The sequence below is a fragment of the Thunnus thynnus genome, chromosome 5 (genome assembly GCF_963924715.1).
Source record: "Thunnus thynnus chromosome 5, fThuThy2.1, whole genome shotgun sequence".
In the NCBI taxonomy this organism is placed as follows: Eukaryota; Metazoa; Chordata; class Actinopteri; order Scombriformes; family Scombridae; genus Thunnus; species Thunnus thynnus.
This window is the reverse complement of record NC_089521.1, coordinates 1,708,741-1,725,800: the sequence shown is the minus strand read 5'-3', so window position 1 is coordinate 1,725,800 and position 17,060 is coordinate 1,708,741. Positions and strand designations below refer to the sequence as shown.

The 17,060-nt window shown below is 38.3% G+C and overlaps 1 protein-coding gene across 3 annotated transcripts in view; it reads left to right on the top strand.

The window, feature by feature from the left end:
* The window catches only part of ntrk3a (neurotrophic tyrosine kinase, receptor, type 3a), a 225,208-nt gene that overhangs the window by 86,053 nt on the left and 122,095 nt on the right, over positions 1-17,060 (top strand). The window contains exons 9-11 of one of the 3 annotated variants that reach the window (XM_067588663.1): positions 1,032-1,049; positions 2,558-2,604; positions 5,643-5,745. In XM_067588663.1, coding sequence (XP_067444764.1) covers positions 1,032-1,049; positions 2,558-2,604; positions 5,643-5,745 — 168 coding nt within the window. The other 2 variants (XM_067588665.1, XM_067588664.1) reach the window with 2 other exon arrangements.

Sequence of the window (17,060 nt, the reverse complement as noted above, 5' to 3'; positions counted from 1 at the left end):
ACAGAATGCTTTACATTTTCTTTTCTTTCTTCCCCACCTCTCTTTCTTCGTTCACAGATCAAGAAACAGATTATGATTATGGTGAGTGCTTTTTTCCAAAGAATCTCATTATAGCTTTATGCTTTTGTTTTCACTGGGGTGTCAACATTTGTTATGACATATTCTACATAATCAAAAGCCCCCCCTAATGTTTATGCTGTCATAGATTTGATTTGATTAGCCAGTATGCTTGTTGTCATAGAATAGCTTTTAATATATTCATCATAGAACATGACTAGTGCTGAAGAATACTAAGCTGAAAAATCACAAAGCTGACTTTTTTGAATGCATTATTCAGAGTCAGAATAAATATCACTTGGATATCTGTCCCTGGGAGAAGTTCAGTTGAAATGTATCAACAATGTATCAATTTGTGTGTTTGTAAAACAGTGTTAAAGTCTATTATAGAAAAGCATAAAAGTGAACAGAAAAGTTACTGATGATTCAGGTTCCATACAAAACTTGAATCCACAAATGAAAAGGCTTTGGATGACCCTGCCCTCACTCTCAATATACAGTAAATGATTGCCTGTCTGCCTGTCTGTTATACTAGACAACAATACTGTATATGTGGATGAGATAAATCATAGCTACATCTTATAATATTAGTGGTGAAAAGTAATTCAGTTACATTTACTCAAGTACTGTACATAAGCATAGTACTGAGTTACTTTAGTTGACTATTTTCCAATTTATTATGCTTTATACTTCTCCTCCTTAACATTTATTTGACAACTATATTTATTTTATTAATTAAGACTTTACATATAAAACTTAATAAAGTACTCATTGTTATAGATAAAACTATCCAACAGTATCTAAAATAATTCCGGTGAGTTCCACCTCCCACCTACAGCATTCTCAACATGCTGCTTACACATTAGCACACCATTTATAACAACCATTAATGTCATATATTATGTAACACTATATATTTATATTTAGTGATAAAATATTATGTAAGGGGTCATTCTACATGAGTACTTATTTAGCTGATGATATGTCCATGTGTAGTGTTTTTCCCCATATGTAATGCAGTATATATATTTTTTTACATTACACTATTGATACTTTTACTAAAAGCTGGAGTGCAGGACTTATATCTTTTCTTTCTGGCAGCGAGAGTAATGGGGTTGCTCAGCTGTAATTGTCTAACACAGGCATGCAGCACGCTCACATACCTACCCTGAATAACAGGCATGCAGAGAAGGCCAGTAAAAATGGATATGTTTTGACAGTCCATCGGCCTAAAAACATATTTTTTGATAGTCCATCCGCCCACCGGGATTTGTCCCAAAACAGTATGCCCGATGTTAAGTGCATCATTGGCCATAACCTACTGTTCTGGCTGTAAAACGGTGGATAAATTGTTTTGAATGTCACACAACCCCCGCAAAATGAGAAGAATTTGATTAGAATTTGATCCATTCGGTCATAACATTTGGAAAGTCTAGAAGAGCCGCACAATTAACAGCCAAACGGCCAGCATGGGAATGTCACCCCTGAACCCCGTTTTCTGTGAAATACAGCCAGATTTATCTGGCGGTGATAGGCTTAATCAGCATTGTTTGATCTCATTTAGCAGGAGCTTGAATTTACGTTCATTTATATGTAAAAGTTCTGCACTGCAGGTGTTGAGTACTCTTCCCACCACAGTATAATACATTACAATGCAAACTTAATACAGTACTACAAAAAGTTGAATCACACCCCTCTTTAACTTCAACTAGAGCTCGACTGTGGTATATTGATTACATAATTGTTGTATGGTAAATATGTTTACTTTTTGGACCTCTGTGAATATGATTAAGTTCAAGGGTTGTAAGTGGCGCATGTGCCCTGAGCTGAGACAAGAAATATGGCCCAGTAAAATGAATGAACACCATTTATTTTATGATTTCATAATTTTCAAATCATTCCCCAGATATTTCCTGGAAAGAACTGTGTAATTGGGTTGTGGTTGTAGTGTAGGCAAAATACAGACTGTGTCCAACTGGGAAACTTCCAATTAAGTAATTCCAATTAATTGCCAGTCCTCTAGTCAGTGCATAGCAGGTCAGCAGGCGGCAAAAATATGAAATTTGTGTACAAGTGTTCAATTAAACGACTAGGAAGAATATAGCCTACACTAATGAATAAATAATGAATTGATATTAACTTATGTTAAAAATGACCTTTTATTTTGAAGAAAGGTTACAGTATAATCTTCTCTAGGACAGGATTTATTGCAGAGCTGCTTAACTGGATTGTATTTGATTGTATAGTTCTTTATGATATTGCATCCACTCTCTGTCTATTTACTGACCTATAACACTTATAAAATTGTATGATATGTCTTTGACCTCCTATCTGTTGCTCATTGTTGATACTGTATGTTTATTATTGATGTGAGTAGCTCTGTACTTCAGGGTTATATGTCTGCAGACAGTTCCTGTTCGGCTTCCCTGTAGAAGTAGCAGGGCAGTAACTGTTGTGATTTTGAAATCCTGTCTGTATCTGCTTGTGTTTTTTCTTTAAGTCACCCCGACTGCAGAGACTCACAAACCAGAGGATGAAACTTTTGGGGTGAGTTACTGAAATATTCAACGTGTTGAGTGCTTGGCTGAGACTTTGGATTGTGTGTCTTCCTTTTCCCCTGATTACCCAGGTAGAGAAACAAACTTCAAATGAGCCCAGACTGGAAAACTCATTATCTTGTCTTTTCTCATGGCTGGTTTAACTTGGACTTGGACCCAGTGTCTCCTTTTTCAGTCCTTGGTCTCGATTGAGTCCAGGTAGCTGGCAGCTCTCATAGTAAACTGGCCACTCTGCTGTCATTTCTTCAGTTATTGATTAGCAGATAAAACAAAATTTGCACAGGCTTGTGTTCTTTCCTATCACATTTATAACTCAGCACAGACTTGGAATCGACTTAAATTGTGTTGACTACAGCCCTGTACAGACACCAGCATACAGAGAGCATATTAACCAGAGATTATGGAGTTTGGCCACTATTGGAATTAACCTTGACTAGCTACAGTTGACTGAATATACATGCAACAGTCATCATTTTAGCCAGCAAAAATGAAGGCTACATTTTGACTAATGTTAGTTGTCAAAATCTTTGGGTTCAAATGATAAGTCTGGTGACTATATTGTTTTCTTGCTGTCAACGAATACCATGAAAAGACCCAAACCAACAATATATTAGTCTGTCTCTCAATACTTCCTAACTTCTGTGCTCAGTCTGTGACACTCAGCCCCAAGTCCATGGGTTCCTACTGGAATCCTTAAAAACAGCTCACCAATATATATTTTCATTTTTAAAAAGGGCTTGATAATTTCCTGAAACAACTGGCCACTGTAGTTTTTAACAAACGTTACTCAAACAGGAGGAAATAGTGCATTTGTTAGGGACTATTTTCAGCAGCGGATTAATCCACATTTGGTGCTCTAGTGAGTATTTCTGACAGCAGGATGATGTGTGTGGGACTGAGTCAAAATAAACTACATTGTGTGTGTTCATAGTGATGAAGGAACATGTCACTCAGTGCAACAGTGTGACTCATTGATGTGTTTTAATAGTTTTTGGACAACAGTGGAGGTCTACAGCACAGATCAGGCATTGATCTACATAGAATGTTAGTAGATCAATTGATTGTTGGTTTGGCTCTTCACATGAGATTTGTTGACAATAAGAAAAATAAAAAATATTGCCAGCTTTGAAAATGCTTTGAAAACATGTAATCTGAAGTCATAATTTTGATTTAAAAAATGATTTACTGTATAGCCGGAATCATAACACTGTGCGTGTCTTTTTCAGCAACTGTCATTAACACAATAATGTGTATAAATATCTAAAATTTCCTTCCAGTTTTCAACAAATACACAATAAAAAATAAATCACAATAAAAAGCATTAAAATGATTTCAATAGTATTACTGAGTTAGATTTTAGAATACAGTTGACAGCAGCAACTGTATGACTGTAACTAATAACTAATACACAAAGTCATGTCTCTGGGAGAATCCATCAGCCTAATGACCATTATAAGTACCAGTGACGTGCAAAAAATATAAAGAAAAAAAACCACAACACAGAAGAAGAAAAAAAAAGAAAAAAATGTAGTTTGAGAAATTGGAAGTGTTGAGAACAGAGGGTGCTATTTTAATCCAGCCTTTTCTCCTCCTCTATTCACTCTCAGCCGTTTTATTCTATCTGCTGAAATCCCCTGGTGGTTGGTGAGCCTGAGAGTCGGTTTGAAATGTAATTGAGTTCATCTTTTTCCTGTAATTGACTGGGAAAAGATAACTGTTGAGGCTGTGGTTCTTAAGGAGCAGAGTAGGTTAGTTTGTGTGTGTGCATTCTTCTTTTTATATGCCTGTGTTCAAGCTCTGTTTCTGTCTACATGTATATATGCCTGTATTCATGCATATGTAAATTCAAGTGTATATGTGCATGACATATACTGACAATGTCTTAATGTGATGTTGGATGTATGAAAACAGTTCACATATGGAAAAAAAGAAAAGAAAGAAGACATTAAGAGCCCCACTAGCAAGACTGCAATGTTTCATTACAGCATATCATTTGAAAATGTTGAACAGAACTAACAACATTCTGAGGATTACTTACCAGCTGTGGGGCTACAAAATATAAAGTTTATCCTAATGGTGGTGCTAAAGCATTCATCCCCTCTGCAGCATAAACATGCCCATACATTGAACTATTTTTAATATAAGTGATGTGAACACTGTACACTAACCTTCCTTTCAGTTAAACTATTGTGTTGACAATTTGACGTGAGAGTGGTGCCACAGAAAAAGCTGAGTGTCCAAAATGGAAAGATTGCAGCCTCTAGACTAGGGATAATGAATTTATTATAGATTTATTTAAGATGATTCAGCATTGCAATCCCAACATTGTCAGACTGACCAGAGATATCATCTTTTTTATTTCATGCATTCTTCCTCCTTGTCAAAACCTGATGCCTTCATTACCCAGAATGCAACTTCACTCAATTCACTCGACTGTACAGATTCAGGTGTGTTATGCTAGTGGCGGCTAATGTAGCCTGGAGCTGCTAGCCTTATATAGAGATGAGGAGTGGGCTATAGACATCTGGTAATTTCACTTCTTTCAGATCATTTTCATTTTTAAACTTGTAGTCTTCAGCCCCAACTGATACTTACTCAAGTGACATCACTTGATTCAGTTTATAAGGTTTCACACAGCCGCCTCTGGAGACATAAAAGCTTGATATTACTTTTTCACATATGCAGTAGTACTCCCCAACACCTGGAAACACACGCTGATATGTACAGTAGGAAGCGCCACAGGAAAGGTTAGGGAGTCCCTAAATTTTTAGCTTTATTTTGAGGACCATAGCCATCCAGAGCAATCTCGTGGAAACCCAGTCCCATAGTTGTAGAAATATCTTACCCTGAACCACATGGGTCCTGACCACCAAATATCCTCAAACCAAAGGCCTGCACAGGTCCCAGCAGGGCAAAAAACAACATCCCTCCTTAAAACTTCAAGGTGGCTGTCCAATACTTCCTGTTACAGAAACTGTAACTGTGATGATTTGCCTAAAAATATTTTCTTCTTTTCCTCCTCTCCAGGTCTCCATAGCGGTTGGACTAGCAGGGTTTGCCTGTGTGATGCTGGTGGTTCTCTTTCTTCTTATCAACAAGTATGGACGACGCTCCAAGTTTGGCATGAAAGGTAGGAATCCCGAATATCTCTCCATCTGTTTGCTCTTTCTTTCTGATGGATTGCCACTTATTCAGTCGGGCTCACAGTGTGTGACTGAGGTTTTGAATGAAGCATTAAGGTGTGACTGTTACAGAGCTTTGTACTGGTGTTCATGGATGAATGTGTCTGAAGTCTGAAACTGTCAGCTATATAACATCTCTGTAGTATATGTGTAATCACTGTATACAATTCATACATAGTTTGGTGGCCTGAAGTGACAGAAGGATGTTAGAAAGAATGAGCAGTCATGGGCTTTCTGTAACGTTGACCCTCGTGGCTATATGAACATGGGGAGTATAATATGAGGACAGAAGAAGCTGATGAAAGATGAAGGGAAGAGAAGTTGTTGTGCGGAATTGTCTGAAAGGTTGTGTTTGGTAAGGGCGGTGTTTGACTGCTTTTTCTGTATTCATTCTGTCCGTCTGGCTTCCTTCCTTCCCTCTCTCCCTCCCTCTCAGCTGTCTTTCCCCCTCTCTTTCTCTTGATGTGTCTCCCACTTTTTGCCGTAGACATTTTCAGGAGTGATTGGCTTCTAAGTTGCAGCATCCTCACATCTGTCCAAGCTATCAGTGTGGAAGAAAAGAAAAAAAAAAACTGTTTTAAGGATGTGAGCTGAATGCAAGTCAATGTTGCTTCAATCACAGTGACATTTATTATCTACTGACCAATAACTTACACTCTATCAGAGACAAACACAAACACTGCTCTATACAAGGCCGCATACTAGAGTTTTGAAGCTGTTTTGGTGAGTTGGTGTTAATGTGACCTGAGTTTATTGATGAAGTAGTTGTTGATGTTCCCCTGTAAGAGAAAGCGCTCAGGAAGAGAAATTAAATGACAGGATGAGATAATAATAGCTGCTCATAATTCCATTATTATATCAATACAATGTTATTAAGTTTTGATCCGGTTTTATCAAGGTAAGAAATTAATTTAATCGTTAAGAGTGACTACAGATAATAATTGTTGTTTTGAGAACAGTTTGTAATTTCAAAATAATTAAATAATTAAATCTTGATCTCAAGATAATGAATTAATGAAAATGACCAACTATGCCCTTGGCTTCCATTTTCACCAATCTAGAGTTTTCTCCTAAAAAATTGTTTTTGTCTGTACAACACTAACAAACAAGGTCTGTTGATTTGCTGTATCACAAAAAAGGAATTTTCTCCTGCTTAAGAGCAGATATATTCACCAACATTGCAGTTTATCTATAGGAAAAGTATACTGAGCACCTGGACTTGTAGCAGTACACATTCTCCTGTGAGTGGCTGTAGCAGCTCCAGTGGAGGATTAAAGCTGTACTATGCAGTCTCTCATGCTGGCGGCCCCAGCTGGCAGCAAGAGGTGAGTGTCTGCAGACTTTAAAACTCAGAGATGGTGAAAGTAAACTGCCCACAGCACGCTCGATGTTTACCAACCTGACTCCTCTGTGATGACTCATATTAGCGGATACAAAAGGGATGAGGGAGGGAAAAGATCCAGCACTGATGAATCAACTTTACCCTGGAAGGAGCAGACAGTTTGGATTTAGCTCTTCAGTTTGACTTTGTTTGAGTGGAAACTATTTCCCGTTATTGTTCATACTGACAAAATTTCATTTGGGGGAACTGACTACATTTCCAGTGTCTTATTTATTGGGGAGATGGTGCTCTTTTCTGTCACAGGACCTCTAATAAATTTCATTTTACATAAATGAAGTGGCATCTCATATAGACAAGAGTAACTTTATGATTTACACTTTTACTAAGTTCTAGCTTGAAAATGTATTAATTTAAACAGAAGGTGTGCACTCCGATAGAAGAAGGGGCCATTTGTTCTGAGCCTCAACTAGACATATCTATTCATCTATACAGACTGGCTGATATTATAACCTGCATGTTGCAGGAATAATTACTTTTCATGTGTTTTAATTTCCTCGAAGCACCTGAAAGAGATGTTTTTGACCTTTGTGACACCTTTGTGACACCTTTTGTCTGATTAGAATGTCAGCTCTAAAAGCTCCGGGAGAGATTATTTGGAAGATTTTTTTATGTTAGTAAGTAAATAGGACCTCTTATCAATCCAAACCAAAGGCATTTTGTCTGTGTTGTAAATTCTCAATGATGTCCAGGATGTTATTTAAAACAGGCTTATATAAGAAATAGGACTTTTGTTCTAATTTCCCTTATTTTTAGTAGTTGTGTCATATTTTAGAAATAAGCCTCGCTTGCACTCAGAACCTGAAACTAAAACCAAAAGGGCGGGTTTAATAGATGATGTGGCAGGTATACTGAACATACTGAGAAGCTGATGAGGGGAGCTGGTGTGGAGGTGGGTGTGGAGGTAAGATGATGATAAGAAGTGGGAAACACTGAGGGCCACAGAGTAAAGGAACTGTCACTTTAGCCTTTCATTCAACTAAATTGCCCCACATGCAGCCCTGAAAAAGATTGTGATATCACAGCTCTGATGTGAACAAATACATTTTGATCAAAGCAATCACAAACTGTAAGCATCTTTGAGTGCCTTTTAAAAGCACTGGATAAATAAAATGTATTATTATTATTATTATTATTATTATTATTATTATTATGAAACAGTGTGAGTCATTGTATTGTCATTGTACAAAACAAGGTGATGTCATAAGCTGGAATAATGAGTTTTTTACCCAGCAATTATTTGTTTATGCCAACCTGCTTATTATTTAAATACTGGCTTTCTTGTGATAATTTACTGAGCTAAAAGTTAGAATTTGAGACCTGAACCTGACGCTATTCTTTCATTATATCTTCTTCAAAGACAAAGTTGTATGATTACTTTGGAAAGACTTTCTCCCACATAAAAAATAAGTAATCTGACAACGGCAATAGACCAACACAGAATATGGCACAGCAGCACAAACATATAGCTTTATAACTTCTACGAGCTGATTAGCCACAGGTTAGGAGCAATAGACACACTGCAGTCAACTACCAGCATGTAACACTGCAGCATCTTAAAATAATAAATTACCTGGATGACCGGTTAGTAGATCAACTTTGTCTTTACCAATATCGGCCAGATGAACGTGGCTGTGAAACCCAAAACGTGTTTCCCAGCCGAACTTGTCAACAATCCAAATACTTATGATCCAGAACAGAAGTTTGTACAGGCATCATCATGATACTCTTTAAGAGTCACGGTTTGTTCAGACAGAATGTGAAGCAAATTGAAGCGAATACACATCCGTGTGAGTTGAAAAAAATTTCATCTTGAGCAAAAAATTTGCACCTATCGTATTGTATTTATTGTTCTTCATGAACGTACAGAGATGTGGTGGAAGAAGTATTCAGATCCTTTACTTAAGTAAAAGTACCAGCAAGAAAAAAAAGTACATAAGTATTATGAGGTTGATCCCTCTGACTGATATATTATTACATATGACATCATTAGATTATTAATACTGAAGCATCAGTGTTAGAGCAGCATGTTACTGTTGTAGCTGCCGACACGCCCCCTTATTGGATATCAGTCATTGATTGGACGCTGCAGCTGATCTGACTGATCTGATACATCACTGCAGTTTCATACCGAAGTGGAGACAGATTAAAGATTAAATTTAAGTGTATCATTCCCAAGTTTTATGTTTTATTTGTTTTCTGATTCATCATATAGTTAAAAATCTGTTAATTGTCGGTCTGATCAACAAAAGAACCATAAACAACTCTCTTCATTTATTAGATTTTTCTTTTCATGATCTGTTATTTCCCCCATTAACTGTTTCTTGATGACAGACAGACTCTTCCTGACTTTTTACCAAATAACTATTTTATCCATCATAACAATTAAACACATTTATGTTTTACATCATTTATCGTCATTTCCATTCAGTCACATGTGACATGTGTCAGATTTGAGTTACATAATTTCCATTTTCTCTGAAACATTTAGCCAAATATATATTTTCCAATGTTCAGAAGACACTCTGATCATATTCTGGGTTATTGAATAATGAATTCACTATCAGGATTATCAAAAAATACAGATACAAATAATCAATAAATAGTATAAACGCATTCTGCGATTAGAAATGGTTCCTGTGCCTCTGAGCAGGAGACAGGACACAGTATAAATGCAGAGTGCAGGTTTTTATTTAGGTGTTTGTTAAACATTTAACAGGCTGCAGAGAGGAAACAGCTGCTGGCAGTGATAACTGTGCACCTTTATTAGCGTCAGCACAGTGCACATGTGTGCAGACACAAACTCCATCAGAAGTTTCTACAGCTGTTAAAGCCGACTGACAGCTGATCCAGCTGTGATCAGCTGCCGCGGTCATCAGAAACCGACGACGCCTCAAGTGATGCTTCACAGGAAAGGACGTCTCATGTGTCTAAAAAAAATTTCCTCGTTTCCTCTCTCCTTGCTTGGTTTCCTTGCATCTCTCCATGCATCCACGGTGGGAGGGACTAAGACGCAAGGAAAAGACGCAAGTGAGGGAAACATGGATGCAATTTAAGAGACTTGGGATGCACCCACAGTCAGTGCTTGCAGCTAATGTACAGCAACTTTTGGCTGTTTGGGGCAAATAAACACAAATGATCTAGAGGTCTGTTTGAACATAGCTTGCAAAATTCCCTGAATCATTGGTTGATTTAAAGAAGCTCTGTTTTGCAGATTTTTGCTCATTTCATCCATTAGTCACTGCTAGCTCACCAGGCTAATGCTAACACATTGGCTACGCTTCCCAGTGGCAGTGTGTATGAACTTGCAACACATGACATGCGTTGACTTAAACGATTGGCAGAAAGAGAGAGAGAATTTTCTTTTGAAAATAATCCAACCTGAGCCTGAAGCTTTACGCCAAAAAAACAGCTTGAGGGTCAGTATGCTGAACCCCAGTTCACATGCTTCAAAATATACTTTAAAGCCTTTTTAGTAGTTCTCTGCTTCACAGCATGTGTGTGCTAGCAGGTCTAACACATTGACTTGCACAGGATACATATACAGACACACACACACACACACACACACACACACACACACACACACACACACACACACACACACACACTCACACTCACACTCACACATACACCCCATGTCTTAAGGGCACAAACAGAAACACCATATCAACCATCTGTTAATTACATCCATCTGTTCATTTAGTGCTGTCTTACAGCCAACCCGCATTACTGCCTGTAGGGCACACATACACACACACACACACACACACACATACACACATTACACTGACATTTGACTCAAGGCACACAGAGATGAAGTGTGTTGATATGGAGTCTCAGGCACTCAAAACTGATGCTTTTTAAAGAACAAGGACCCAAGCAACATACTGATGATTCTATTAAGTCTCCTTAAGTCCTCCCCTTCATACACTCTGTCCCTTTGCTTTAGGGGGAAATTACATCTCTGTTTTCTCCTTAGAAGGAATATTGTCATCTTTATCACACTGTAATCTGCTTTTATATCCTTTTAATGTCCAGAAAGGACTGAGTGATATCTATCTGTCTGTCTGCCAGTGTCTGTCTCTCTTTCCATCTTTCTGTCTCTTTGAAGCTTTATTGACATGATAGTATCTGTCTTCTGGCGCTGAAGTGGAAGTGCATAACATGTAAGGCTCTGCCAGTACATCTGCACTCAACAATTTGCAAATATGATCTACCTTAAGTACTGTATATTTTGCATTGTAAAATATGTATATATATATATATATAAAAATATGTAAAAATATGTGTGTGTGTCTGATACCTGAGCTTCAGTTACAAGCAATCCTCGTTAGAAAAATGGTCAGCAACTTATTAATTGGGTGGCAGCATGAGGAGGGGTTGTCCATTAATCACATTGTTGACAGTTCTTTGTGCAAGACATTGCACCCCAACATGGCTCCTGATGTTTAAGCCAATGCCTTGCATGGTAGCTTGCTGCCATCAGTACATGGGTGAATGGGTGAATGAGAGGCATAATGCTGGGAGCTCTGAATAGAAGCAATATATATAAATGCATTCTAGAAGAGCACTTTTCTCTTTGAGTTCATGGGGGATGATGGTATTGTTCCACTGCGCTCCACTTTTTTAAACTGGCGGGTCAATGGCCCTTTGGCCACTGCTGTCTTTACTAGAGCTCTTCACAGGTCCACTTGGTTTCCAGGTTTCTGAGACTTGATGAGAGTCGGTTCAGTCCAGTCAAGGCAAGTGGGTCTGTTCTATGGCCGCAGGTGTGAAAGTGAAAGAACTATGACATGAAGCTGCTGGATAATTGGTGGTGCATCGTGTTGCCTAAGTCTATTAAGTTTGGGTCTGACTGTCCCTAGGTCCCTTTCCAATCAGGCCTCCCTTTTTTGAAAATTAATTCCTGCACATCAGGCCATTCTTGACTTCTCATCAATGCTGGTTTAAGGCTACTAAAGTTGTATTCAGACCAAATCAGGCAGAGTGGCGAAAATGCCAATCTTCCTTCATTTGAATGAGGGTAGTGCGTTTTGGCTGCGGGTGTTTTGGCCGCAGCGGCGCTGCAAAAGACTGTAGCCGGAAAGTTGAGTCAGAGTCAACTTTTGGAGAAACGCAACCCAACATCACCGCAGCTGGAGGCTGTGGTGGCCAATCACAGCCGGAGATCAGACTGATCAGAGCTGTAAACTCTGCCCCGAGAGAGGACAAAGACGTTACTAAGTGAGGGGAGGACATTGCTCTTTGTTTGATAACGTTAAAAATAAAGTTAGACTTTGCTGACTGCTTCCCGACTCATTATAAAAAAGAGCAGCGAGTAAGAGAGCTGTGGTGTGGAGTGTGAATAAAGAGAGGGAGCGCTGGTAGTGAGAAAGCCAGTGAATCAGATCAATAAAAACTTTATTTTCTGATTGTTTCACAGCGTTTACATTCTAGAGCACAAATAAACACACCCACAACCCCACACACCTCCACTCAACCCTGCAGCGGTGCGCCGCACTGCCTGATTTGGTCCGAATACGGTTTTACTCTCTTCTCCCCAACCGCAACATAGGCTGCATGACTGATTTGTGACTCCATGATTAGATTTGTAGAAATGACTATTGTCTTTTTGATGCCAAATCTTTGAACATGGTCCAGTTTTCATATGAAATCACTAATATCCAACTGCACACACACACAGTCTTCATCCACGAAAGTACAAGTGATAACAGATGCAAATAATCAAACTCCAGCATTACATTCAGCTTGTTGCTATGACAACTCAAAGTCTCTTCAGAGTAGTCTGGCCAAATCTGGTGAAAAGGATGTGAAGGTTTTAGCCATCTTTTTAGATTCAACAAATGGCTGTGGGTCCAGTGCTCTACCACCAGTTAGAATTCTTCTTCTTCTTCTGCATTCTTCCCACTTTTGGTGCACTGTGAACGGTATTCATATGCTGAACAATTCTATGGCACCAGGTTTCCTGTTTGGTCATTTGATTAAACAAAACATTTAGGAATATGGTCCATGTAAGCACAGTATCAGCTGACATTATAAAGGTCTCAAAACTGGATTTTGACACAGGGCCCCTTTTCAAGACATATTCTCAAACAAAAGCTCAACATTTGAGGGAATATGCTCATCAACTTTTGACGGTGGAATGAAAAGATGTAAATCACATGAACTGTGTGTTGAATACAAAGCTGCAGTCAAGAATTGGTTAGCTTAGCTTAGCTTAGCATAAAGACTGGAAGCAGGGGGCAGAAGCTAGTCTTGAAAAAATTAACAAAATTCACCAACGTAGCACTTCTAAAGCTCACTAATGGAAATGTATTGTGTGTTTAATCTGTGAATACAAAAAAAGCAACAACAGTGAATCCATCCATACAGTGCTTCTGTGCAGCGTCGACAATAACAGTGATGGTTTCCAGATGAAGTCAGTGAGCGCAGGTTTTGGTTTTCATCTCTTTATAGCCATGATGATACTAAACCTGGCAGCCTCACTGCACCTGCCCGTTGTTGAAATAGTTCCAGCATGTAACTCAGCATTTTTACATTTCTATATACATATGGGTTAAACTAACAACATGTTAATAAAGATACAACACATTAATCAGTGAGCCTCAGAGGTGCTAAACTAGACTAACTGTGACTCCAGCTCTGCACTCAACCCAAACCCACCAGACTGATATTGATCCTCTCATTTGGCTCCCAAACTGTTCCTTTAATCATATGAACAAAAAACAACATGGGGCTTTGGGCTCTGGTGGGGGTCTTGGGCCCTGTGGCAGTTGCTCACTTTATGTTGTTGATAATCTAGCCTTGTTAAGATCAAACCTAAGACATAAATTGTGGGATGACTCTCCATTCAAGGGTTTTCTCTGATAATATGAAGCTGTGGAAAAGGCAGGAGAGGTGAGGTGATACTGAACCATCTGCTGCTGCTCCATTGACCCTATATACATTTACTGGGATACTGCAGTGTGCATTAGGTTTGACAGTGACACAAATTGATCCAGAAGTGACAGATGTTGTGTTTAAGCCACAGTATCCTGACACTGATGAGATGTTTAACTTGCATTATGATGTGTTTCTGTTTGTATCTATAAAGGGAGCAGAGGAAATATGAGAGACAGAGACACAGTTGTTGAATAGTTTCTGTGAGAAAAGGATTCATTTTGATACATTCGTTTACATCACAGTGCCATGCTATTAAAGCACCCTCTGAACTGAGTAGAGTTGAGTGGACTGAAGTGAATTGAATTACAGTTGTAGAAAGAGAAGAGGCATTAAAAGGTATAGGGGAAGGTGAAGAAAAGAATTCACAAAAAAAGAATTTTGTGGTTGCTCAAGGATGCAAGACATGCCTTTAGAGCGCACCTGCAGATCGTCTTACGGCTTGATGTGAATTACACAAACTGTCCTTTTTTACATATTTATTCAAGTGTAACAGCACTTCAGCTTGAGTTACATAGTTTGGTCTTTTCTTGCAGAGACAGAGAGGTTTAGACCCTCACTGCCAGCCAGTGAAAGGTTGAAATGTTACAACTATTTTTCTTTCCTGTAGCAACTGTGTGAGCAGCTGGCCTGAGGCAAAACAGACTAGCTAAGGTTATAGCTAAAGGCAAGTTGGACTGGAAGAATACACCAGCGGCACTGAGGAGTCCATCATTAAAAAACATTCAAAAACTCTAAAAATCATCTAATGTGCAACCTGCTTGGCTTTGTAGCCTTATAGATCTTGATTTTTTAACAAAAGCCTCTAATTAGCCCTGTCTCTAATTAACACCAGGTCAGAAGCTTCTGTGAAGTATTAAAAGGATCATCAGACAACCTGATATGTATCCTGCAGGCAGAGGTGTTATTCAAACAGGCAACACACATAATGCAGAATAACCTCATATTAAGAGGTTAGGGAAGTATGCAAACATTGATACACATGATCATTTTACAATGTGGATAACTAGTATTAGATCAAACTTTCAGCAGACTTCTATGAAGCATGGCTCTTTTGTCACAGAATCCACATTCTATAGATGCAATTTATCATTCTGATGTATGACCAGGGCCAGCACCAGTCTTTTTCAGGTTTTAAGTAGAATCTAATCAATCTTCCGGGCCATGTTTTTTTCCCCAAAATTGTTCTTTGCACAGTGCAAGTGTAAGTCATCCACACTGAAACACTGTCGTTTAGTTCAAAGAAGCGAACAAAAAAAAAATCTTATTTCTTAATACGCTTACTTTGAGAATAAATACAGGAACTAAAAGGTAAAAGAAACACACAGAGTCTTGGCCAAGTATCTACTCAGAATTGCAATGTTTCAACTTTGAAATGCAAGCAGGGACGCCACTTGAATAAAGGTTGACTTACAGTTGTGAGGTTTATGAAAGCAATGTGCGCGCTGACAGAAAAGTTGGAGAAAGGAACCGTCAGTACCGTTAGCAGGTGATGCTACTTGCAACTGATCTCTAGCTTCCCCTGGTTGAAGGCAGAACTGTTACTGAAGCCACAAGCTGTTTTATTTACAGGGACCATAGAGCGTTACTGAAAATGCCAAATTCAGACGATGACACTAACCCAGACACAGAGGTAAATAATACACAGTCAGCACATTCTAGAGGCTAAAAATGTATCCACAGTATCACTGCCCATGTTTACTACTGTTGGTGTGGCAGAAGACATACTTTCTGATGTATTACTATAATTTAGTATTTGAAATAAGAAATCAAGCAGTAATGTTTTGTTTATTTTCTAGTCATACTTATTGAAAAGGTAAAAATATCTATTCGTAATCGCAGCTGAATCAAATCGGCTTTGGATCACAGTGTATCATATATTTACAAATGTATCTGTATATATATATTTTTTTTTTTTATCGCTGTGGAATATGTATCTAGATACGTATCAAATCACCTGAGAGATAGACACATCACTAATAACAGTATGAACAAAAAAGAGAAATCTTCATATTTACTCTTTGTCGGCCCTGGAGCAGAGGTCTTTGAAGAGAACCAAGTCAGGCCTGGTCTAAATGTGTGTACAGTCTTGTGGTATTCCACTTTATATTTGTTTAAATTAGTTGATGAACTGTAAATAATAAATAACCTATGCAATTAGTTTATTTAATAGGTTTTAGACTTGTCAGTGTCAGATCAGGTCCAAACTTTTGGATGTGTGAAGACCTCTACCCTGTGGCCTTTAACCACTTAGGTTACCTATCATTCTTTCTATTAGGTGATTCCTTGATCACACCTTCACAAGACCTCTGTCATTTATGGAATATACATAGTATTTTTGTGATGTGTCTTGTTGCAATGCATAATATTTGTTTCTTTTGTTTCTTTTACAAATTTTATTTTCAGGAACATTTACATTTTCTACAAGGCTTTTCTCCTGCAGCACTACCCTCAGACCCCAGGGCCATAGGTACAGACCCACTAAGGTTAAGGTGTTTCGTGGGAATTTGGGGTTCTAGCAACATGGACGAATTAGTATCTAGAGCCTTACATATTGGATATTCACATTTATTATGTATTCACAATTATATTTGACTACTGTATCTTTTGTAGCGCAATAAAGACAAAATAATATATTAAAAAAACATTTTTCATCCCCAGAATTATATTTCACCAGTGTGCATACAGCTTTGAAACCACATTTAGATAATTTCTCTTGTGCAGCAAAATGTAGTTAAAATATAGCTGAAGAGGTGAGTAAATAAATAAAATCACGCAAATGGACAGTTGTTTACGGTGTAGGAGGAGACTCTCCTGAACAAAAGTGGTGTAACAGAAAAGAAGAGAAAGTGAATGCCTCTGAGCATTATTCCCTGTATGTCTCTCCTCACTCCTTCACTTTGTTATTTCTGACTCTCTCTT